This window comes from Sceloporus undulatus, chromosome 11, assembly GCF_019175285.1.
Source record: "Sceloporus undulatus isolate JIND9_A2432 ecotype Alabama chromosome 11, SceUnd_v1.1, whole genome shotgun sequence".
In the NCBI taxonomy this organism is placed as follows: Eukaryota; Metazoa; Chordata; class Lepidosauria; order Squamata; family Phrynosomatidae; genus Sceloporus; species Sceloporus undulatus.
In genome coordinates this window covers 11,113,019-11,137,320 of record NC_056532.1, presented here as the reverse complement: position 1 = coordinate 11,137,320, position 24,302 = coordinate 11,113,019, and the positions used below count along the sequence as shown (strand labels likewise).

Here is a 24,302-nt window from a genome sequence, read left to right as displayed (position 1 = left end):
GGAAATTCCTTCCTCCAGGTCCTTTTTCTGAGAGGAATTCCTCCTTCACTCCAGACCGTTTTATCCCTCAAATGAGGCTGAGAGAGTGTGACTTGCCCAAGGTTACATGACACACACATACTACCCCCATTATATATATATATATATATAGAGAGAGAGAGAGAGAGAGAGAGAGAGTGCATATTTTGGGAGGATTGCTCCTTTTCTAAGGGAGTAAATGAGAAAATAGTGAATTCCTTTATCCAGCTCCATTTTCTGAGAGGAATACCTCCTTCCCTCCAGACTTTCCCTAATTGGTTATTAGTTTAGCTTTCCATGGCTGAGTGTGGATTCAAAGGGACACCAAAAATCCTATTTTTGAGCCTGTTTTTCAAAGATTACTCCTTAAGAAGGGGAGAACGGGAATGAGGCTGAGAGAGTGTGACTTCCCTAAATCCGTGGCTGAATGTACATTCAAAGTGACACAAAAAAAAAATCCTAATTTTTGGAGCATATTTTATTGAAGGATTACTCCTTTTCTTGAGGGAGTAAAAAAGAGAGAAAGGGAATTATTTCCTCCAGGCCCTTTTCTGAGAGGAATTCCTCCTTTATTCCAAACTCTTTTATCCCTCAAATGAGGCTGAGAGAGAGTGACTTCCCCAAGTCTATTGATTTTAGCTTTCAATAGCTGAATGTGGATTCAAAGTGACACAAAACTTATTTTTGGATCATATTTATTGAAGGGTTAATCCTTTTCTGAGGGAGAAGAAAGGAAATTCCTTCTTCCAGGTCTTTTTCTGAGAGGAATTCTTCCTTCACGCCAGACTCTTTTATCTCACAAATGAGGCTGAGAGAGTGTGACTTCCCCAAGTCTATGGTTTTAGCTTTCTGTAACTGAATGTGGATTCAAAGTGACACAAAAAAAATCCTAATTATTGGAGCATTATTGATGGATTACTCCTTTTTTTCTGAGGCCTTATTTCTTCTTTTTCCTGAGGGGAATCCTCCTCTCCTTTTCACTCCATTACTATTTTTAACCTCCTAGTCAAGGAGGACCTTATAAACCCTGCCCTTCAGCCTCTCCTCCATCTTCTCACCCTTCAAACAACACACACACATACACACACACACACATATATATTTTAAATAAAGTCTCCAGTATTTAACCCCCTTCATTTTTTTTCTCCAGCCTGAGCTCTTTTTGGGACCGTTCCATTTTAGACCTCGGCGGGGATGTCCCTTTTACATCCGACCCCCATTTCCTTCCTTAAGAACCATATCCCTTCTCGCTTTCCCTCACGAAATGGCGTCTAATAAAGAAACAAGCCCTGAAACGCGTGTTTTGTGTGGATTTGTTTCGTCTTTTGTGTGTTTTGTGTTTGTGGCTTTAGTTCAAACAGCCCTATGTTAGAAAATGGAGGGCGCCGGGGAGGTTTAGCGGAAGCTCCTCCGCTGCCATGTTTGAGCCTCCTCCTCCTCCTCCGCGATAGAAGGAGCCAAAGCAGCCGCCTTTCGGGGCTTTGTTGTCGGCTCCATGTAGCGGCCAGGCCCCGGCGGAGGAGGAGGAAGGGGAGGCCGAGGAATAACGGGGGGATAAGCGGGGAAAGGAGGGGTGAAAAACAGCCTCCAAAATCCAGGCCTTCGAGGAGGAGGAGAAGGAGAAGAAGGTTTAATCATCTAGGCCTGGCTTTGATCTTTTATCTTTTTAATCTTCACAATTTATATATATATATATTATATTATATATATATATTTCTCATAAAAGGGGCTTTATTTCCTTCTTTTTGTGTTTATTCGCCGCAATGGAAGCCAATTGGACCGCGTTCCTCTTTCAGGTGAGGAAAAGATTATAAAATGAAATGGATAACCGCGCTTTTTGTTTGTTTGTTTGGAACAAATAACGTTTATGTTTATATTTATAGGGTCCGAGGACTACAATACCCAGAATCCACCACTAACTAGGCCTCCTAATCTGCAGGAGAAGAAAGAAAAAGGAGGTTAAAATTGGGAAATAATGGGAGGCCTATTTGGATGAAAGCGGCCTCCCAAGAAGATGAAGAGTAGGAGGACTACAACTCCCAGAATCCCCTTCGCTAGCTAGGCCTTTCTTAATACAGAGAAGAAAGGGGTTAAAAAGGAGCTTGGTTCTTAATGTTGAGAGAGGAGGACTACTTGGATGGCAGGAGAGGACTACAACACCCATAATCCCCCCTCCACTCCCATTATTCTTCCCCCCTCATAGTAAAGATTGGGGTTTTTTAACATAGAAAAAGTTTAATTGTTTGCATATTTGCAGATAAAAAGGCCTAGATTGGATCGCGTTGGAAGGGGAGGACTACAACACCCAGAATCCCCTTCGCTAACTAGGCCTCTCCATCTCACAGAGAAGAAAGGAAGGGAAACATAAAAGAGGTTAATTCTTAATACTGTATTGAGAGATTTGGAGCCTAGTTGGATGGCAGGACTCCCCCCCCCGAAAAGGAACTACAACACCCAGAATCCTCTACTCCAGTTATTCCTCCCTGGGAGGGGGGTTGAGAAAGAAAAGGGGAAAGAGGGAAAAGGAGGTTAATTCTTAATATTGAGAGATTTGGGGCCTAGATTGGATGGCAACAACTCTCCCCCCCAGAAAAGGACTACAACACCCAGAATCCTCTACTCCAGTTATTCCTCTCTTGGGGTTAAGAAAGAAAAGGAGAAAGAGAAAAAAAAGGAGGTTAATTCTCAATAATGAGAGATTTGGAGCTTAGATTGGATGGCAGGGTTCCCCCCAGAAGAGGACTGCAACACCCAGAATCCCCTTTGCCCCCCCAAACCACAAAGAAGGCCTTCCTTCCTAATATCAAGAATTAAACTCCCTTTTTCTTTCCTAGTTAAGCTCCTTTCTCCCCTTCCTTTTTTTTCTAACCTCCCCATCATTGATTTTTGGGGGAGGGAAAAGAATAACAGGAGTGAAGGGGGATGCTGGGTGTTGTAGTCCTCTTCTGGGGTGGGTTTCGGGACCCTAGCTGCCTGCCATCCAACTGGGCCTCCTCTCTCAATATTAAGGATTAAGCTCTTTTTTTTTTACCCTTTTCTTTCTGAATCCCAAATCATTATCATTGGGGGGGAGGAGAATAACTGGAGCAAAGGATTCTGGGTGTTGTAGTCCTGCCTCAAAGCCCCCCCCAGCTTAACTAGGCCTCATCCCCATCTCTCAATATTAAGAATTAAGCTCCTTTTCTTCCTAACCGCCCCTTCATTACAATAGAGAAGGGGGTAGGGGATTCTGGGTGTTGTAGTCCTGCCTCAAAGCCTCCCCAACTTAACTAGGTCTCCCCCATTTCCTAATATTAACACTTAAGCTCCTTTTTATTTTCTGTTTCTACCCCCCCATCATTACTATAATGGGAGTGGGTGGGGATTATGGGTGTTGTAGTCCTCTTCTTTTGGGGTGGGGGCTCCTGCCTGCCATCCAACCTTATGTCTCGATATCAAGAATTAAGCCACTTTCCCTCCTTCACATCATTACTCTCTCAATATTCAGAATTAAGCTCCTTTTTGCTTTCTATCCTCCCAATCATTACTGTGGGGGCAGATAGAATAATGGGAATGGAGGGGATTCTGGGTGTTGTAGTCCTCCTTGGGGTTGCAGGGCCCCCTGCCTGGCTATTTCCCCCAACTCAACGTTAAGAATTAAGCTGCTTTTTCTTCTCTTTCTTTTTCTAACCCCCCATCATTACTATTGAGGGGGAAGGAAGACTAATGGGGTTGGGGGATTCTGGGTGTTGTAGTCCTCTTCTGGAGGTCCTTCCTGCTTTCCCCTCAACCCAACTAGGCCTCTCTATCTCTCAATATTAAGAATGAAGCTGCCTTTTCCCCCTTCTCTTTCTCTTAACCCCCCCATCATTACTATTGAGAATAACGGAGGAAGAGGAGGAGAAAGTAACTGGCCAACCCCTCTCTTTTCTCTCTCTCTCTCCCTCCCTCCTTTCTTTCTTTCCTTCCCTCTCCATCTTTCTTCCCTCCATCGCTGTGGGAGGCCGTCTATAGAGCGCTTTCTTTCTTTCTTTCTTTCTTTCTCTCTTTCTATTTTCTCTTCTTCCTTCCCTCTCCTTTCCATGTAAATAGGAGGAGCACTTCAGATACACAGACACAAGAAACTAATAATGTTAATACTTCTCTTCATTTTCTTTTTCTTATATGTTAGGTGTCTCTCTCTTTTCTTTCTTTCTTTCTTTCTTTCTCTGCCCTCCCCAGCTCCTTTGGAAAAACCAAACCAGGGGGAGGATTCATCCCATTTGTACCTCTAATAAATATGAATACTTTGGAGGTTTGCTGGGTTAGATCCCTCTTCTCTTCCCTCCATTTTTCACTCTGGAAAAGGAGGAGGGTTCATCTGGCTTGGACTTCACAATTCATACTAATACTTTTCTTATTGTGTTAGGCTTCTCTATCCATCCCTCCCTCAGTCCCTTCCCATCCATCCTCTTTGGGAAAAGATTCATCTGGTTTGTACTTCTGATTAGTATGAATCCTTTCAGGTTTTGGAGGGAGGTCAGTGAGGCCTCTTTTCTCTCCCCTCCTTTGGAAAGCAAAATGGGGAGGATTCCTCTGATTTGTAGCAGTGGTTAGTCCTAATGCTTTTCCTTCCTTGCTTATTTGTTAGGGTCTCTCTCTCTCTCTCTCTCTCCCTCTTCCCCTTTGGAAAACAGGGAGGATTTGGTTTGATCCGTAATTCTTACTAATACACTAATCTTTTTCCTTTTTGCTTTTCTTCGTTAGGTCTCTCTCTCTGCCTCTCCTTTGGAACATGATCCTGGGAGGATTCATTTGATTTCTACTTCTAATTTGGGATTTATTGGTTAGGTCTCTCTTGTTTCCCCCTTTTTGGGGGGAAACTAGGAGGATTAATCTGGTTGACACAGGGAAAGGGTGGTTTTGTATATGTATATATGTAGATTTGTGGGTTTTTTAACTAACCCCCCTCTAGGTTTTTGGAATCTTAACTAAAGTTTTTAGGACTTTTAACTCACTCCTTTAGGCTTTTTAGGGCTTCAACTGACTGCTCTAAGCCTTTTAGGATTTTCGCTCGCTGACTTCAACAAACATCCCTCGGTTTTTAGGATTTGTAACTAACCTCCTTAAGTTTTTTTAAAAGATATAAAACCCTCCTCTTTATACACCTTCTGTCCTGCCCACTATTCCCCTCCTTTGTCTGATTCTGCATTCTTCAGTTGTTTCTCTCTCCCCTTCACCACAGTTTTTAGGATCATTTTACTTATTTGCCAGAGGCCCGGCCTTTTCTGGGCTTTCTCCTCTTTCCCAATAGCACAGTGCTTCCCAACCTTTGATGATGATGATGATGCACTAGCACCAGTTTTTCTACCGTGTTTCATCCTTCCTCCAGTTTAAGATGTTCAATCCATTCCCAAGAAGCCTTTCCTCTTTTCTTCCCCCTCAACCGTTTGCATTTTCTTCCCTCTCCACGTTTGTGGTGGGGATTCAACGTTATTTGTCTCTCTCTCTCTCTCTCTCTTTCACTGCAGAACGAGGCTGTCCCTGCATTTCACTCATTTCAGCCTCTTCTCCATCTTGTGTGCTGATTTCTCTCCCCCTGCAGTTCATTTGCTGCTGTGTTTTTTCTTTTCTCCCTTGCTTCTTTGGGACGCCTCTCTGTGTGCTTCCTCCCTTCCATCTCTAGGACCATTTTGTCTCGATTTATCAATGCTCCGGTTTCTTAATTTTGCTACCTTTCATTAACAAATTGGTCATAGAGATCATAGAATCATAGAGTAGGAAGTGCCTCTTTTCACCCCATTTCTTTTACAGTCCTTGTTTTTTAAATCGCAGCCGTTCCTTTCCACACATTCCTGTTGTTGGGACTATCCCTTAGTCTTGATAGGGTTACAGGACCTTGTCTGGGGTTTTCTGTAACAGATCAACACAATGATTTGGGGATTCTTTGGTGCTCTTTTCTCTGCCTGGCAGCATGTTCCCACCGAGGGTTGTCCCCTTCTGTAGCAGCATTTTGACCTGTCTGCTTTACTCATTTTTCATGTATTATAATTATTTAATTTTCTTACATCTCGCCTTTCTCCCAACATAGGGACTCAAGGTGGCCTTTTCCTTTGGGCAAATACTGCTCTTTCATTGCCCTATTTGCATGCGGGGTCCTGCTTTGTTCCCTTCCATCCCTACATTATGGTCCTCTGTTCCCTCTGCCATCATTTTAATGCACTCAACTGTGTTTTTTCCCCCTTGCCAGATCTCATACTAGCAGTCATATAGTATATTATCAGTTGCCACAGCATCTTATTTTCCCTGTCCTTGCCATTTCATTCACTTTGTCTTTCCCTCTTTTCATTTCCAAAGATGTGTTTCCATGCACCATCTGATCCTTTGCTCTCATATTCCAAAAAAACATTTTCTTTACCCGGTTTTCTTTTGTTCTGCTTCCCTCCATAAAAAGAAATACTATGACCATCTCTCCCTGTTAGCGGTTTTCTTTCTGCTATTCTGTCATATAACCCCCTTATGTTTGTCATTCTCCCATCGGGGAAGAAAAACCGCACCACTCACTGCATTGGAAAAACACACACACACACACACACATATATATATCCGTCGACTCCTTCCTTGGAAGTTAAATTGGCTTGAACAAGCCTTAAGGACATACAATGTATTAATTTTCAGGCTAGGGCCTTTTATTGCCATATAGGTCAGGAATCTCTTTACCTGGATAAGGGATCAAACAGCAAGTTGCTTTGAAGGAGAGAAAGAGCATGTTAATCGAGTTACTAGCTGGAACTGGTTGACTTAAGAAAATGTTGGGACAAATAATTTGGGTGATTAGGAACCTATTCACTTCCTCACCCATTTGCTAAGTCAAAGCTGTCCCTATTAAAGACGTTAGGGGGTATAATGTAGTTAAAATGCTGCCACATAGCTTGCAACTTGAGTCACTTGGAAGCATTAATCTCCTGCGAGGAGGAATGCAGCATGCCAGGCGGCTTCCTCCTCAAAATCTACAAGTCAAGGGAGAACACAGCATTCTCCCTCCTTTATTTTAGCTTAGGCCTGTTACAGACTGCCCAAATAAAGCTGCTTCGGGTCTCTTTGGAGGTCTGCTATTTAAATGATGCCTGGGTCCTAAGAGTCTGGAGGTTGCGCCAAAGCCACACTCCATTCCTAAGCACCGGAGTACAGCTTTGGTGCAGCTTCTGGATTCTTAGGATGCATGCATCATTTAAACAGCATGCCTCCAAAGAGACCCCAAGCAGCTTTATTTTGGCAGTCTGTAACAGGCCTTAGTTTAGCTTGAACAAGCATTCAGATTGCAATGCTTCTCTTTCCCGAAGGTAAAACGATCCCTTTCTGCAAATTAAAAGCCTGCGTCATTTGCTTGTTTGGGTTTTCTGTTTTTTAAAATACGAGGAGGCATGATTCTAATTTTGAAAACATAAAGCTGAGGCAAACATACTGCAGCGTTTTCTCTTTTAAAAGAGGGGGAAAAAAGAAAACCTCGCTCTCTTCCAAGTACAAAGATGAGTCACTTGCTTAAGTGCCTGGTTTTTGGAAGCCGACTTAGGACACGCTCTCGAAAACAAAGTGTGGGTAACTAGTTTTAAAAGTTTTTGGTGCGGTTGGTCTTTGTGCGCCGGTATGCCAAGTCTGAAGAATTTGGCTGGCAGTTTTACCATATATACTCGACTGTATAAGTCGAGGGCAGGTTTTGGGGGCAACATTATGGATACTGATATGACCCTTGGATAAGTCGGGACATGCAACAAAGGATCGAAATGATGAAGCAAAGGAAAACAGTGCCAAAGAACCTACAATATTATGGCAGGCATAACCGTTTTGGCTCACACTAAAGTCTGGATGGAAGAGAGAGCAGAGGGAGGGCAGTGCTTCCAGGACAGATTGTACTCTTGCCTTTCACCAGGGTTCCCTTTTTACTAAGAGTTAAAGTATAGTATTCACATTGACCCGTGGATAAGTCGACCTAGGTTTTTGGGGTCAGTTTTTTTGACTAACATTTCTAGACTTACACATTGTCAATTTGTGGCTGAGTGGGTCCTCTTTAGAGCTAGATTAAAAACAGCTTGGTTCAGTCTTGGCCTTTAAGGCTGGAGTGGGAACTGCGATGCCCCCCATAAGCTATTGGACAGCAACTCCGACACTAATACATTGGTATGTAGAGACATCTTGTAGACTCACTGAAAGAAAGGAAGTCTCAAAGGTGCTACACGATCTCTCTATGTACTGATCCTACAGGCTATATCTTAGGCCTGTTACAGACTGCCAAAATAAAGCTGCTTGGGGTCTCTTTGGAGGTATGCTGTTTAAATGATGCATGCATCCTAAGAATCCAGAAACTGTACCAAAGCTGCACTCCAGTGCTTAGGAATGGAGTGTGGCTTTGGGGCGACCTCCGGACTCTTAGGACCCTTGCATCATTTAAATAGCATACCTCCAAAGAGACCCCAAGCAGCTTTATTTGGGCAGTCTGTAACAGGCCCTAGACTAATGAATGGGTTAGGCTGGCTAGGCATGATGGAAATTGCAGTCCGGTGTGATCTAAATGTTTTGAGCCTTGGACTGTGTCTCTGGAGACCAGAATCTGAATCCTCACTCGGCCATGGAAACCCTTAGGCAAGTCATACGCTCTCAGCCTCGGAGGATCGCAGGAGCAAACCTCCTCTGAACCAGTCTTGCTAAGAAAACCCCATGATAGGTTCATCTTAGGGTCCATAAGGTGATAGGGTTGCCTTAGGTTAGAAATGATTCGAACCCAGCCTTAGGTTAGAAATGATTCGAACCCACACAACAGCAAGAAATATCTGGAAGTCCCACCCCTGCTTTAAAAGCTCCAACAGGTTGAATTGCCTGAACATCAATGATTCATTGTTGTGACCTTTAAAATGTAACTGTTCTTTTATCAAACATCAGCAGTCCTTCAGCCTCCATCACAAAGCTAATATAGCTCCAAAACACACTGCAAAAGTAATCCAGTTTGAGACTGCTTTATCTGCCCTGGCTCACTGCTAGGGAATGCTGGGAAGTGTAGTTTTGTGAGACATTTAGCCTTCTCTGTCAGAGATAACTCTGGTGCCACAACGAACTACACTCCCCAGGATTCCCTAGCAGTGAGCCAGGAAGATTAAAGCTGTCTCAAACTGGATTATCTTTGCAGTGTGATACTGAAGATAGTCTCTGTTGCAGCCTCTCCTAACCTGGGTCCCTCCAGATGTTATAAACTACAACCCTGTCCTATGCTGGTTGGGGCTGATGGGAGTTGTAATCCAAAGCATCTGTGTGAGGGAAGACTAACATTAGTGCATGTGTTTGAGACATACTGTTGATCCTTGCTTTGTAGAGTTAATCTAGAACAAACAGCAGCGAACATTTAATATTTTTTTCCCTTCGTATCTCCCAGCTGCAGGTAAATCATTTTTAAAAATGCCAACATACAAGACGTCTTCATGTCCTTCATTTAAAACCGTAAACGTATATTGATGAAATATTTTGCCTCTTTATAGTTCCCTAAAAGGCTTCTGTTGTACAAGATTTCAGCCTGTAGGTAAAAAAAAATCAGTGCCTGATGAATTTCTTCTGTCTTTGAAAGGGCATTGATTGCATTAATGCGTCGAAGTGTATTGCGCTGAAGTTGGATGCAGGCTTTATACCTGAGTAACTTTTTTGTCTTCAAAGTACAGGTTGCATGTTAATGAGGAAGATAATCATCTCATAGCACCATCAAGGTATGACTCACGGATGCTAATTGGCGGCTCTGACATCAAGGCTTCAGTGCAGGGGGGGAAAATACCTTTGCCTCTGGCAATGTTAAGTTCAGAAGGCTGAAATCTTCCACCTGGGGTGATGAAACAGTGTTTTCTCATAGGAATGATAGAGAGGAAATGCAGGTCTGTTGATCTGTGTATCGGGCCAAATAAAGCAAGCCCTCCAAGTGAATAAAAATGGCCTCATAAGAGAGTCTCATTTTGTTCCTCGTATCCTCACTGACAATTTAGTTCTTGGTCCCCTTTCAGAAGGCCTTAATGCAGGGACTCTAGGGATCACTAGATGTTGCCTCTTGGAGAAAGTGATGCCAATTTGCCAGTTTTAGCAAACCAACAAAGTGAGCTATCTGGGTCACCACCTATATACTGTATTTATAGTTGAACACTTTATGGATGTAGACTTCTCCTTGCTATTGGCTGTCTTGCTTATGACCAAAGTACTGTACACACTCGTATATGTCTAGAAATTTAGGTAAAAAAACTGACCCGCCAAAAACCTGCGTCGACTTATCTACAGGTTGATGTAAGTACCATACTAGGAACCAACCCGTAATGAAAGGCAAGAGTATAATCTGTCTTGGAGGCACTGACCTTCCTCTATTCTCTCATCCATCCAGCCTTTAGTTTGAGTACAAACAGTCATGCCTGATGGAATTTAGTCAGTTCCTTGGCATTGTTTTCCTTTGCTTCATCCTTTGGATTCTTTGTTACATGCCCCTCAGTTTAACCCTCGACTTATCCATAGGTCATGTCAGAATCCATAATTTGGGCCCAAAAACCTGCCCTCGAGTTATACATGAGGTCAGTTTATAGTTAAGTATATATGGTACAGTATATGACAATCATGCAGAATAGTATGGTTACGCCTAAATACGCCTAAATACCTTAAAGACACCAGATCCTGGCTCATCTTGGAAGCTAGGCAGGGTCAGGCCTGGTTTGTACTTGGATGGGAAACCACCAACACATACCAGGATGCTGTAGGCTATATTTCAGAGGAAGGAGTTGGCAGAATTGCCTTCTGAGTCTTCCTTGCCTTAGGAAACCCTGTGAAGTTCTTGGGGTCACATACCTTGACAAGCAACAAGTCATATGCACACGCATACAGTTGTTAAGGTTTAGAAAGTTGTATGGCACATGGCTGCCTGAACTTTGTCCAAAGGATTTGGACTCTGTTGATCTGGTTTGTTGTACCTTGAATAATTACAATTTTTGATCTTAATGTAGGGGCTTGGCTACAAGGGATCCTTGACCAAATCTTCTTCCATTTCCTTCCCTAGTCTCAACTGTAAGCCATAAACGGGCACAGATGCAGATGTATCTGTTTTAATAATTCAATATGCTGCTCTTAGTTCTTCTACCTACGTACTCCTCAGTGGCCTTCGGTTGAAACTACTTGTTGACTAGGGTCTTCATGGTTAAGTTACAGACATAGCTATGGCCCCATACAGACAGACCAAAATAAAGCTACTTTGGAGGTATGCTGTGTAAATGATGCATGTGTACTAAGAGTCAGGAAGTTGTGCCAAGGCTGTGCTCCAGTCCTTAGGATCCTTAAACAGCATGCCTCCAAAGTGACCCGAAGCAGCTTTATTTTGGCCCGTCTGGATGGGTCCTATGTTAGTCTGGAATATCCTCATAGCACCTTTGAGACTGTGAGGCACATGTAACACAAGCTTTCATAGACTTGATCTGTTTCCTGCATCTGAGGATGTAGACCGAGTCTGCGAAAGCTTGTGCTACAACTTCTTTCGCATAGTTTAGTCTCAAAGGTTCTGCAAGATCCCTCTGCATAGCTAAATGAGGTGTGTGCTGCACTAAAATACTTTCAAAAGGTCTATTTGAAAATGACTGGACCATGGCTGTTTGGAGTTGACTACTTACAGGTTTGGTAGGAGTTACGATTTTGAATAGAGGCTCTGCTGGTGGTGATGGTATAGCCTGCCTAACTTAGGCCCCATACAGACAGGCCAAAATAAAGCTGCTTCGGGTCACTTTGGAGGCATGCTGTTTCAATGATGCATGCATCCTAAGAGTCTGGAAGCTGCTTTGGTGTGGCTTTTGGACTCTTAGGACGCATGTATCATTTAAACAGCATACTTGCAAAGAGACTCGAAGCAGCTTTATTTTGGCCTGTCTGTATCAGGCCTAAGTAATGGGCTAGATGACTTGAGTTAAAAACCCCATTGACACTTTACACCTTGCGAGGGGATTGTATAATGTGTATCTGTGCTAGGATTTGGAGTACTAAATTCTGTCACTTAGCCTTGGCTTGTGGAGGTGCACAATGGCTGGCTTTTCAGAAAACACAATTTTTACTGGCTTTTGCATGACCCTAAATAGCTGGAATTTCAGTATAGTTTGCAGCCTTCCCTTAGGTTCCCTTAGCCTTCCTCCAGTTCTTCTGAGGGTGGGAATTTGGCCAACTTTCAGGTGTGGTTGGACTGCAATTCCCAGCATCCCTAGGTGGCACAATCATTTATGAAGAATTCTGGGATTTGCTGTTCAGCAGCCTCTGGAGGACTGAGTAGTTTTCACAGGGACACAGTGATCACCCCCTTTTAGATGGACTGTAGAGGAGAATGTGTCATATGTCATCAGAGACATTGCACAAAAAGTGCTTCTTCCAAAACATAGCTTGTAAAAATAAGAACAATAAACAGGTTTTCATGATGACCTGTTTGGATGTCTTCAGATTAAAGTATTTCACCGAGTAACACTTGGTCGTGTGGTGCATTGCTTTTGGTCTTTTTCTCTTAATCTGTAGTATAGGAGAGCCAGACATTTCAGGGGTTATATGTACAGCCCAAACCTACTTCAGCTGTATTGGTGAAAATGAGTTTGGCTTGTTTAAGGAACCCACACTGATAAAAACAGGAAGGTAGGAAGGGCTGTATGAGGGACAAACTGTACATTGCTGCATGTACAGGGTAAGTATCGTTGTATTTCTCTACAGTCCTCAAAATAATCTTGACATATCTAAATATACGTTTGCAGAATTTGCATTTGAATTCCCTCTCCTGTCCAATAAGGCCTGGTCCATTTATGTGTAAAGCTTACTATTGCTTGGCTTGTTAAGGTTGCAAAATCTTCCCTAGTTCCTCTGAATTGGGTTTGGGAATGACAGAACAATACCTACAGATTCTTAAGGAATGCCATTAAGCATTTCTACAACCAGTTGTACAGCATGCGGGATGCCTTTTGCTGTAAAGATGAGCAAGTAAATTTCAGCAAGTGGGAGCAGCTGCCACCTGTCTCCACCTCTCCGACAATATTAAGTGCTGCTCTGCTTTGAGAATCCTATTCACAGCCATGTAAATACATGTAAGATAGAGAGAGAGTGTACATACAGGAGTAGTCTGAAACCAAGTAAGAACAGCTTTACCTTTGCACCATTCTTTTTGAATCACTTGAGCCTGTTACAGACTGCCAGAATAAAGCTGCTTTGGGTCTCTTTGGAGGTCTGCTATTTAAATGATGCATGGGTCCTAAGAGTCCGGAGGTTGCGCCAAAGCCACACTCCATTCCTAAGCACTGGAGTGCAGCTTTGGTGAAGCTTCCGGATTCTTAGGTTGCATGCATCATTTAAACAGCATACCTCCAAAGAGACCCCAAGCAGCTTTATTTTGGCAGTCTGTAACAGGCCTTGGAGTGTGTGTTTAGATAGAAAGATAGATGTGAGAGGGTGGCTACGCATAAAGACATTCCTTATGCTCAGGATAGCATATATTTGAAGCATTCTTTCTTTTCTATGAGAATTACTCTTTTTGCATCTACTACCCCAAATGGATGTCTTTGCACTTTTAAACAAGACAAATTAAAAACCCCAACTAGGTGTCCCATAGACAGCAACATGGCAGCAGCCTCAGCCAAAGGAAGTTACTTGCTTTAAACTGGATCAGATGGATTTTATTAGATGCTGCCCTGGGATCATACGACGCAGGGAAGGATATAAATATTTCAGTAAGTGCAAATTTGACTGAACAACATTATTATTCCCTGTATCTTTGAACCCATCTTGTTTGCTTGTCTGCTCGGTTGCATGAAGCGCATGCGGTTTCTAGAGCATAGGATTATTATGGTTTTAGAAGCAGTCCTTTGGATTATGTTCTTTAAAGATCGACAGTGCTCCATATTTGCTGATGATAAACTTTTCCCCCCTGGAGATACCGACAGAATCTCTTACTGTATATACTCATGTATAAGTCTAGAAATCTTAATCCAAAAATTGACCCCGGGTATATATGGTATTTTCACCTGTCTTTAGCTTCCTGGAGTGCCTATGTTCCTGTATGTGAATGCACATGCATATATGCGTTCCAGAAAGCATGAGATCCCAATAAATGCTTCTGACATTTGGTTGCAGAAGCCAAGCGACTGCAAGTATCCCTTTCAGTCAGTTGGCTTCTTTGGTTGGCTGTGGCTGCAAGTTAGTTTATGGGTGGTTTTCTAAAATCATCTTCCTGTGGAAGACCCATTGCTGACAGTTGTCTTTTTGCCTTCCAGCGTGTCCGTTCTCTAACAGACTAGGCTGGGTATTCATAGTTGTATTTGTAACCAACTAGGATGTCATTAAGATAGAGATCATCCAGTATATTGCGTATCATGGCATACACCCAGTCATTAGCTGCAAAAATTGCTCCCCTTGGGGAACTGAAAAAACGGTTTGCTGTAACATGCACCTTGCTACGTCTGTGATGTGTCTCTGTGTTTAAAAAGCAAGCGACTTCTCTTTCATGGAAATGGCTGAGGAGGATGAGATTATATAACTCGGATGGCCTATCACTTCAATTATGTTGAGGATTTGCTCTTCTGTTCATAGCAGAGAGGAAAATGCCAAAACCGCTGCCGTCTTGTTCTGAACGAGACCCTGCTAACTTAAAAAGCTGAACCGCAGACTGCTATGTGTATGCCTGTATCATAGCAGATCTAATCCAGTACAGTACCATCTATTCTGTCTGGAAGCGGACTTCCAGGGGTGCGGTGGCTTAGTGGTTAAGATGTCAGTTCTGACCATTGGAAAGTTGGCAGCTCGAGGTCCAAGTGCCACATGATGGGATGAGCTTGCATCACTGGTCCCAGATTCTGCCAGCCTAGCAGTTCAAAAGCATTCAAATACAAGTAGAAAAATAGGTACCACTTTGGTGGGAAGGTAACAGCGTTCGGTGCAGTCATGCCGGCCACACGACCACCAGATACGTCTTCGGATGATGCTGGTGGTTCAGCTAAGAAACAGAGATGAGCACCGCCCCTACAGTTGGTTATGACTAGACATTCATGTCAAGGGACTACTTTTACCCTTAGCTGACTTCCAGTGTCTGCAGCAAGTAGAGGCCTTTTCCCATCACCTGCTGCCAGAGATTCTAGGTAGGGATAATGGAGATTAAATTTGGGACTTTCTACATGCAAAATCATAAGCTCTTATCACTTGAGCTGTGGCCAGTTTCCTGTCTGTGGATCGATAGGAATTGCACTTGAAAGCATGGATGGAATCTATTCCAGCCCATAGGCATTTCTCAGTAGTCATGTCCATGCAGAAAAAGAGTCTTTTGAAGGTAGAAAGCTAAAACGTTCAGTCTTATGTACAGTGCGCTTCTATATGTAACAAGCCCCTGCAATCTCTTGCAAGAGTTGGCGTATTCTGACAGCCAGAGAGTGATGTGGATTGATAACTCATTTCTAGTTCTGTGAGTAAAAACCAGTTCTGCAAGTAGGAAATAGCTAGTAAGACTAAAAGGGTTAGTGTTGTTTTTCTTTTGAAGAAGACTGTGCCTTCAGTGCCACTTCAGCTTATTTATACTGTAAACCACTTCTCAGCCAAGCTGGGCTCCTAAAGTGGCTTGTAGTTAAAACACATTCCTAGTCAACCCAAGAAGCTGGCTTTTATATGCAGGGCAGCCAGTTAGCATCAGATGAAAAGGAACGAACATTACTTACTTCTCCTATTCTGATAGGCAATTGAGGATGAATGTTTCTAATTTCAGAAGTGATCTACAATGAGGATGCTTCTTCAGCTGAGCATAAGCTAGGATTTTGGTAGAAGTGTATCAAAATAAGACAATAATTAAACTGCAGTTTATCATCCGTTAGTTGGTAGCAAAGTTTCCAGTTCTTCAGATGAGTGTAAAGCCTTCCTGAACAACTGTATTCACCTGCTTCCTAAAAATAAAAAAAGGATACATTCTGGTTAACCTTCCAGGGGAACTAATTGTATAAAAGGTGTACAACAAACACAAGTTGGTTGTGCTATGAGTTGGCTGTTGATGGGAACAAATTTGATTTGTCCTTACTGTTAACACCTATGAAAGTCTGAAAGCACTGGCTTTCTGAAACAAACATAACCAGGCAAGACTCAGGTGTGTTACAAACTTGCATGCCTCTCCCTCGGGGTGCTATTTCTGTTACTTGGTCTCTATACCTCCACTAATAGCTACCTTTGTAATGTGTGTGTGACAAAATTAAAAACTTATGTGCGTTATAAGCAGAAATTTAAAGTATGATGAAATAAATTGTGTATATATTTTATATACAACATGAATTGTGCGTATATGTGGTGTAATATGCTTTGCAGAAGAGCAAATCTATTTGTAAGCCGGCTGCTTGGGGAATATGTACCTAGTTTAAAGGCAAAACATCCCTTTTAAGCAAAAGGCACGGCTTTTCATGTGGCAGAAGTTTTGCAGTAAAACTGGTGGCAGCACAACACAGCCTTTTGTGTATCTGATGGAGGAGTTTGCTGGTTATCCTTGACTCCACAGAGGTTGCCGGTTCTTATCTCCAGGCTCCACTAAATCAAGTTTTCTCCTCTTACCAAAACCTGAATATTACTTCTGTAAGTTCTGAAGTGTGAATGTCTTGGTTTTAGGCTCACGAAGCGTCACACCACCAACAGCAAGCGGCGCAGAACAGTTTGCTGCCCCTCCTGAGCTCTGCAGTTGAGCCCCCTGACCAGAAACCAATTTTACCCTTGCCGATAACACAGAAACCTCAGCCACCTCCAGAAACACTAAAAGATGCCATTGTCGGGATTAAAAAGGAGAAACCGAAAACCTCCTTTGTGTGTACATACTGCAGCAAGGCCTTCAGGGACAGTTACCATCTGAGGCGCCACGAGTCCTGCCACACAGGGATCAAGTTAGTGTCACGGCCAAAGAAAGCTCCTGCCACAATGGTACCCCTAATCTCGACCATCGCGGGTGACAACAGCCGGACATCGCTGGTTTCGACCATTGCAGGCATCTTGTCAACGGTCACTACGTCTTCCTCTGCCACCAATCCAAGCAGCAGCGCTGGTGCCACGGCCATGCCAGTGACGCAGACAGTGAAGAAGCCCAGCAAGCCGGTCAAAAAGAACCATGCCTGCGAGATGTGCGGCAAGGCCTTCCGCGATGTCTACCACCTCAACAGGCACAAGCTGTCCCACTCGGATGAGAAGCCCTTTGAGTGCCCAATTTGCAACCAGCGTTTCAAAAGGAAGGATCGCATGACCTATCACGTGAGGTCTCATGAGGGTGGCATCACCAAACCCTACACCTGTGGTGTTTGTGGAAAAGGCTTTTCGAGGTACCATGTAGAAAATCCCAGGCGAGCTCAAGTATTGGATTTTCATTCTGCGATCGCGAGGGCTGGGTGGGTTGGGAGGGCATTGTGAGGAAAGTCAGCGCTTGGGAGAGTTCAGGGTTGCGGGTGGGCTGAGGAAAGTGGCATTTGTGATATATCTTTAAATCTGAATCTAAAGCCTTTTAAAAATTATTATTACTAGCAATTGAGGTTAACTGCCTGCAAATTTACCCAGGGATTACTATACTGTTGGCTAATATTGGACTTGTTATGGTCAAAGAGCATAAACAGGCTGTGTCCAGAAAGCGTACGCTCCCAATGTAAGTTGTGGAGCAGGAAGAGAACTAAGGCAGTGACACTGGAAATACAGAGCCTCAGCTCTGTTTGAACGATCTCCAGTTCTGAGTAAATGGCTGGTAGATCTCATGGTTTCTTTAGAAGAGCATTTCTTCTAGTTAGAAGTGTTCAAGATAGGCCTACAAATAGCCACTGGCAGCTTACTTGCATGGCAGCTTTGCGGGATATGACAAGGACATTACGAATATCAGGTTACTGGTAGATCAGGAGATGTGGAAGTATGCCATTTGGGAGTGGTTTCTTAAAACCCTCGTGAAGCATGTTGGGCTGTGTGGGCAATCAGTATTGTGTTTATGTGTAACAAATGTGTCTTCTGGTGTCCCTACTTCTCTTTCTTTCACAGGCCTGATCACTTAAGCTGTCATGTCAAACACGTGCACTCCACAGAGAGGCCCTTCAAATGCCAAGTAAGTGTTTTGGTGATCTGTATGAGCTTAACTGAATGGGTTCTTTGCTGAGCTGCTTCACACCAGAGTTTGGATTCAGAATCCATAGGGGTCCCTTGAATTAGAGGAAATGCAGTCTGAGGAAAAAATTGGCTAGTCTTCTTGATCCTTGGAAACCTCCCTACAGGCAACACAAGTTCCACCTCGCTCAGAGCCTGTCTTGTCTCCATGGGTTGCATAGGCCAGAAGGATTTATGGGCTAAGTGAAAAGCATAGGAAATAGGGAATCACCTGGTTGCAGTAGTAGTTCCATTAAAACAGGTACTTAAAAGTCTTTGGCTGACCTTGGTGGTGAGTCAAAAATAATTTTTGAGTGGCAGGGTCTTATCTGAGGTGCCATGAGATGCTTTAGAAGCATTTGTTGTGCCATTCAAAGTGCAGTGCAAAATCAACAAGGATTTTCTCCCTCCCTTTGCTCTGGAGGGGGCCAAAAGTTAGTTAAACTTGCCACAGGAAGGAAACTGTTTTAACTTTTGAAGCTTGTATTTGTGGGTCCCTGTTACTGCAGTGTTGACAGAAGTTGAAGGAGTGCACTCAGTGAGCTAGCAGTGTGCAGCTACCTTGGTCTGAGACATGCTGCAGACATTAGGGATGACAAGATGAATGCATGAGCAAGATCATGTGTACATATTATTTGACATAAACCGGCTAGGTTCACACTTTCCCTTCATTGTAAGACCATTCTCCGGTCTTATTTTACTTACTCTATTGTAAATGTTATAAGAAATTACCAGCAGCTCTTGGCACCAAGGAAACCAAGGGAAAAAAAGCCAAAACAGTTTTAATGGAGAATTAACCTAGAACTAAAAACAGACTTATTAACCTATGGCTGCATGTAAGAATCAGTTTTAGATAGCTGAACAGGGAGCAAATAACATGTCAATTTATTTACAAGGATGAGCTTAAAGGCAAGCAGAATAACTTGTGCGGCTCAAACGGTTGTGCCTCTTCATTTCGCCCTCTTTGTGCATGTCTGAACCTGTTCTCAGGGGCTCACTACAGCCAGCAAGTGCTTTGTATCAGAAGGGATTCCAATTCATGTTTTGTGTTCAGTTTTTGTCTCTTTTTTTAATTGAACTAAATGTAACCAAGTAACGGAAAAAATAGGGAGCGTTATCAGGAAATCTATACAGTACCCCACCTGTGTGTGTTCTTAGCATTTATAAACCTCATGTCAACTTGGTATGTGAGCTTGTCTTGACTTTCATAACAAAACAGCTCCACTTGTGTCCCTGGAGTATTTTCAGCTCTAGGGTACAATATTTAGTTATTTCTTGTTGAGTTGTTTTTGAGGTTTCTTTTGTTTTCAATAAAGAATCCTTCCGTTCCAATTGTATAGTTGATGTCCTAACAGAAAGCCTCCATTTCTGTGGTTCCTTCATCCCAACTTCAGGTCACTCATGTGCTAAATTCTTTATCTCGGTGATTGAACCGTATACAGTTTTCCCCTTCATCTCAATTGATTTGCTTTTAACAGTATTTGTTTTTTAAAAAATTAAAATTGGGGTGAGGAGAAAATGAGAATTTTAAAGGAAAGAAGGAAGAAAGGACAGAACTTTAAAGGAAGAAGAAACAGAATGTAGTATTGAAGAGGACAAAAAGAGAGAGGGCAAAGAGAAGATTATGTCTACCATTACATAGTACACACATAGTACAAGTCCTGCCAGATGTTTTGGAGTTTAAACACCATAATATAGACAGAGCTATATAGTCTTTGGGTTACAGATGCATAAATATGAAGAAGTCTGTAATGTACACAAAACATATAAGCTTGTCTGCTGCATCATCTTGGTCAATTCAAGTTGTAGTTAAAAGAAATATTTAAGGACGTAGCCATGTTAGTCTGGATCAGTATGCAAAAGGATCTTGTAGTATGTAGTACCTTTGAGACTGAGAAAGAAAGAAGTTGGTAGACTTAGATATGCTTCTTCAGTCACTTGGAATGAAGTGCCTAGGAAGAGCCTTTTATAAGCTGGCTGTGTGAATAACAATAGAAATGCAAAACTTGTGGGTCTGGTGATGAAGTGACAAATTCATTTTTTAATGAGGGTTTAATAATTGGCAGACAAAGGCAGGAGGAAGGATGTCACCTAAAGCCAAGGTGAGCATATAAGCATATGAATGTTGAAGCGAGTTAAAGAATATGGTGTAATACTGGCTGGGAACCAGAAAGGAGATATGGTGAACTAGTCAAGTAAGCCCTCAAGAGTCTGGGATGTTTGCTAGTCTTACAATGTGTGTAGTGTCCTAGGAAACCATGTCTCTGTTCAACCCATTGTCAATCGACTGGAGTTTGTGGATATATTCCAGTTCTGCTGTATCTCTTTCCAGTCTTCCTTTGTATGTTGTTTTTTTGTTTTGTTTTGTTCACAGTCTGCTGTTCTGAAGTCCAAGAAGGAAGATTAAAGTATTCTGCTACTGGTTTTTGTGTATCCCCATTTCTAATGTCTGTTTTATGTCCATTTATCCTCTGATGCAGAGACTGATGTACACTTAGGTCTACAAACGCTTACACTACTAACTTTCTTTATTTCTCTCAGTTGGTCTCAAAGGTGCTACAAGATCTCTTTGCATCCTTTAAAAATATTTGTGTACTGAAGGCAATGAAAGAGGATTAGAAATGATGCTTAGACTCATTAGAGGTGGTAAAACTACTCCCATGCCACTTCTGGCTTGTTTGGAAGAGTATTATGCCACAATTCCTTTCTCTCTTCCCACTCCCTCCTAAAGTAAGATGGCCGAGACATCATTCTTAATGGGGTGTGAGTACTGCAGGAGAAACAGTCATGCTGGTTGTAGAAAGAGAGTCTTATTTCATTGTGTGGGACATTAGGAAGACTGATGTCTTTTAGTTAGACATGTCTTTTAGTTAGACATAAAGTTAGACATAAAGTGGAAATGGCTTGAGATGGATCCCATTGTATTCCTCTTTGGATCTGTTTTCTTGTACTTGCATTGACAGCTTAATATTTTTAGTATTAAGTACATCTAGCATATCTTAATATTAAAACATATTGTGCATATTCAGTAATGCAAGACTGCTTGCCTTAAGCCTTCTGTTTCTTCTCATATAGACCTGCACAGCTGCCTTTGCCACCAAAGACAGGCTGCGAACGCACATGGTGCGCCATGAAGGAAAAGTATCATGTAACATCTGTGGTAAACTTCTGAGTGCAGCATATATTACCAGCCACCTAAAGACTCATGGGCAGAGCCAAAGTATCAACTGTAATACCTGTAAACAAGGAATCAATAAAAGTAGGTGGATACTTTCAAAAATGTTTTCAATGTCATTTTTACCATCAGTGGGATGTAGCAACTGTGGCATGCTTAAGATCTTACAAAGTAGAACCATGAGAATGTCCTTATTTATCATGGGTTCATCACAAGTGGATTTGAATTGAATTGCCAGTACAGTATTTGCCTGGGTTTGTAGATCGGCTGTAGTAAGGATTACGCTAGGTGACTATAAACAGTTTTATGAATCTCAGCTCTCTAGGTTATAGGCTGGATCTGTACAGGAGACTTAGTCTTTGTGGAGTAGAAAAAGGTGGGAGAGATATGAGATAGCAGATTAGGCTGTGGCCAAGATTTAGTGCAATACATTGGTGTCTTAACACCAGCAGAACTGGAACTTTCTTCCCTTCTCCCTTCCCTATGCAGCCCACTGTTATGCCAACAATATGACCTAGAGGTAATTGTTTGGAGTATACTTGGTCTGCAAGAGGGAAAGGAGTGTCTGAATTGGGGGAAAGCAGTTTGACCCAGGCTGCAGATGGGGCTTACCCTTTTTAAATGCCTACATTCATGTTTAAAAACAGCAGCTAGGGAAACAGATATCTAGCACACTAAGGAGATGGCTGCAGTAGATGTGTATGGGATTTTTCTTACTTGAAGAGAACTTTCTTACATGGAGGAGCACTCAAAATGGCGTTCCAGCCAGAAATTGAAAGTGGAATAAGTCTAGTCTATGGCCTCACTCTACTTTATGTATAGACATGACTAAACAGATGTGGGCTGGTGAAAGCTTTTCTGCAGGCTTATTTGCACAGCTGCCATAAAATGAGTTACAGGCAAGAGAAAAAACTGAATATTGTGATGCTCCCTTGTATGGTCAAATATTGGAAAAAAGACCATGGTACCAGAGGATGGGAAGAAGCCTTTTAGAATAACTCCTCTTCATAATATCTGCCTTGCCATGTGGGCTTCATAGGGATTAGTTCCACATACAGTATATTCATTTGCTTTACCCACACAACAACTCAGAGGGTGTCTTAAATCGAAATAGTTATTTAGACCAAATTTTCTCTTGTCTAAAACCTAACCCTGTATCTGTCATGCAGGCTGTATGCCCCACATAAGAACACTTTGGTTTATCACCATTCATATATTCCTTGTCTGTTGCGCTTTCTCTCCCCGCATTACTTGTATAAAAGAAGTTTCCTAGAATAGAGATTAATTGTGTACTGAGTAAATTATGTAGGATTTCTTCATCTACCTTTCTCTTGATTGCAGAATTTGGATTTTTCAAGCAAGAAAATCTACACCTGCCTGCTTGTGAGTATCAGTTGTTTAGACTGGTTTCTTTTAGTGTTGTAAACTAGAAAGGTTTGGGGTGAGAACTGGTAATCAGTGTTTTCTCTTAAAAAACCCAAGGCAGGAGTTCTCGGTTTCCCATTGAGTGAAATGGTATACTTGTGCAGACCATGACGATAGAGGTTCCAGTCGCTCTTCTTTGGTAAATCATTCATGGAATCTCTATCCACCCATTTGCTAATCCATTTACCCTGCCATCTGGCAGCCCACCACCCGGGTCCCTTCCATTTACTTGCTTCAGCCACAGTTGTGATCACTGTGGAAGAAACAACTTTGAACTCCTGGCGTCCTTTGTGCACATTTTGGTCTGCCATAAAGGTGTGACCCATTTTGACAAGTCTATATTATAGAATTCTTTGTCGGATGAGATAGTAGTACTGCGGCAGCTATATGGCTTAGACAGCAGCTATATGGCTTTCCAATAGGAAAGTTCTATTTTGTTCTGATTTTTCCTCTCAGTCACAAGTCTTAAGGACCGGTAGCAGACATTCTTCATGGAGGAAAATTAGATCCATGACCCTTTAAAGTACTCTTGGTCTAAGCAGAACAAACTGGGCCCTAAATAAGACATATTTCTGTATTACTGATCTAAAATAAAATACATGCTTTAGGCCTGTTACAGACTGCCAAAATAAAGCTGCTTCGGTCCCTTTGGAGGTATGCTATTTAAATGATGCATGCGCCCTAAGAATCCAGAAGCTGCACCAAAGCTGCACTCCAGTGCTTAGGAATGGAGTGTGGCTTTGGCGCAACCTCCGGACTCTTAGGACCCATGCATCATTTAAATAGCATACCTCCAAAGAGACCCAAAGCAGCTTTATTTTGGCAGTCTGTAACAGGCCATAGTTATTAATGAGTAGGGGTGGCAGGCTACATTTGTCTCACAACACTTCAGCAACAGATTTGGTAGTGGTCTTTTTCAATCATTTTGAGAACGTTTGCTCTTAAATGGCTGGATTTTGAGGTTTCTCCCAGTTGACCCAAAAATGAATCTTTTAGAGGGGGAAACTGCATGGAAGGCGTTAATCTAATTTCCAGGTAATTTTGATGGTTGAGGGATTGTATGTTCATGAAAATGGATGTAAGACTCCTATAGAGGCTGGACAATGAACATCCTTGGACAGGGCTGGGCAAGAAGATGAACCGTAATCTACCAGCCAGTTTCTGATAAGCCTGGCTTTTCAGACTTCTGCAAAGAATGCTGGATTACACGAGCCATACTTTTGTACAGCAAGGCCACTGTTCTTGCATGCCCAAGATTGCATGATTTTTATTTGTAATGATTATGCTTTAACTGCTTAAACACCCTGAAGGTCTATACCCTTGCTTGATAAACCTCATGCATTTCTTAAGTAACCATAGAAAGAATGTAAGGACTAAAGTAATGTCACCTTGTTCTTAGACATTCAGAAGACCATGCAGTGATTTTTTAATATTAGATGGATGGACTCTATTAAGGAGGTCATGGGTATGAATTTGCAGGACCTGAGCAGAGCAGTGGAGCATAGGGAGTCTTGGAGGTGTCTCATCTACAGAGTAGCCATGGGCTGAGATGGATGTGAGGGTGGATAACAACAAC

The 24,302-nt window shown here is 42.4% G+C and overlaps 1 protein-coding gene across 5 annotated transcripts in view; it reads left to right on the top strand.

Moving 5' to 3' along the window:
* The first annotated feature begins 1,405 nt into the window (after positions 1-1,405).
* The window catches only part of VEZF1 (vascular endothelial zinc finger 1), a 31,610-nt gene continuing 8,713 nt past the window's right edge, over positions 1,406-24,302 (top strand). For 3 of the 5 annotated variants that reach the window (XM_042442460.1, XM_042442459.1, XM_042442457.1), the window contains exons 1-5: positions 1,406-1,814; positions 16,630-17,348; positions 18,025-18,088; positions 21,202-21,385; positions 22,643-22,684. In XM_042442460.1, coding sequence (XP_042298394.1) covers positions 1,782-1,814; positions 16,630-17,348; positions 18,025-18,088; positions 21,202-21,385; positions 22,643-22,684 — 1,042 coding nt within the window. In that variant the 5' untranslated portion in view covers positions 1,406-1,781. The remainder of the gene's footprint in view (positions 1,815-16,629; positions 17,349-18,024; positions 18,089-21,201; positions 21,386-22,642; positions 22,685-24,302) is intronic. The other 2 variants (XM_042442461.1, XM_042442458.1) reach the window with 2 other exon arrangements.